At 34.2% G+C, this 1,396-nt stretch overlaps 1 protein-coding gene across 2 annotated transcripts in view; it reads right to left on the bottom strand.

Moving 5' to 3' along the window:
* Positions 1–1,396, bottom strand: part of TMTC2 (transmembrane and tetratricopeptide repeat containing 2) — a 684,646-nt gene that overhangs the window by 349,271 nt on the left and 333,979 nt on the right. For both annotated transcript variants that reach the window (XM_006871819.1, XM_006871820.1), the window contains one exon: positions 291–405. In XM_006871819.1, coding sequence (XP_006871881.1) covers positions 291–405 — 115 coding nt within the window. The remainder of the gene's footprint in view (positions 1–290; positions 406–1,396) is intronic.

A 1,396-nucleotide genomic window follows, 5' to 3' on the forward strand; every position in this document is an offset into this window, starting at 1 on the left:
TAAATTGAGATTAACTTGTATAAAATAATTTAACCAAGTTTTATGCACTTTATGATAGTATTTTGAAAAAATTCAGTTATGATACATGAATAAAAATGAATACTAATTATATGGTCCCAAATAAAAAAATAACAAATACCATCCACTTATTCGTTTCAAAGGCATGATTAATGAAAGGACTATTGCAGAAATCAGCTATCATTGTCTCCACTTCCAGCAGTTAAATCAATAGTCCCTCTCACTGCAGGTTTCAAAGATGAACCCAACCACAGAAAGCAATGTATACTCACAAATTATAAAGCATGTCAGCCATGTTGCTGCGGTAGTACAAAGCATTTCTATAGGCGCTCTCAGCTTCAGAAATTTTACTCTGACTCTTCAGAACATTTCCAAGGTTACCCCATGCTGCCAAGAAGAAAAAGAAATATTCAGAATGATCCTCCACCCAATTAAATGTGACATAAGATCAGGTCATCCGGAAGCACCACAGGGAGAGAAAACCGTCATAAAGCATTTTTATGAAGGAAAATGGATTTCTCTTATACTCTAACATTTCATCAATCCAGGAGATTAAATACAATGAAAGTCTAAATATATTTCAAGTAGTTATTATGGCTCAAATCTGATATACATATACAATTCATCACAAGGCCAAACATAATGTTATCATAAAATCACCTACAAAGACTTCATGCTCTCAAATTTCAGTAGGGGTCTTCATGGCCTGAAATTATTGTATACTTACTGAACCACAAACGACAAGGAATTATCTTAAAATAAATAAAAGTTTTATTTAAGTATGAAAAAAACTAACAAAGGACCCATGAGAACTGATGATCAAAAGTAAGACAACTAAACACAGTCAAAGCTATTAAGAGGCTTAAGAGTCATTAGAACAGATCGGGAAAGCATTATACTTCTTAAAAACAATTCAGTATACATTATTTTCTCAGATACAATGTTCTTTTTGTACCCATACTAATTTAAACATTTGTAGAAGAAATGGTATCTTTATGCATAATCATGTTAATGATACATATTTTCTGTGGGTTCTTTTTGTTGTTGGTTAAGTGCCATTGAGTAGGTTCTGATTCATAGCGACTCTGTATAGGGTTCCCAAGGAGCAACTAGTGGGTTTGAACTGCCACCCCCATGGTTCAAACTGACTTTGCAGTTCCGCACATTATCCTGGAGTGCCACACTAGGACTCCAGGTTATTTATTTCCCCCACAAGCAATCCTGATTTCTTAACAGTAACAAATGGAAGCTTTACTCCATTTGTATCATTATGCTCAACTTTATTTTGGCACAATGAAAGTTACAACAACAGCTGCCCATATAAAATGGTTCTCAGAAAGAGCCACTCTCAAGCAAGCCTTCTTTCTTGTCTTTTTTT

This window comes from Chrysochloris asiatica, unplaced genomic scaffold (assembly GCF_000296735.1).
Source record: "Chrysochloris asiatica unplaced genomic scaffold, ChrAsi1.0 scaffold00175, whole genome shotgun sequence".
In the NCBI taxonomy this organism is placed as follows: Eukaryota; Metazoa; Chordata; class Mammalia; order Afrosoricida; family Chrysochloridae; genus Chrysochloris; species Chrysochloris asiatica.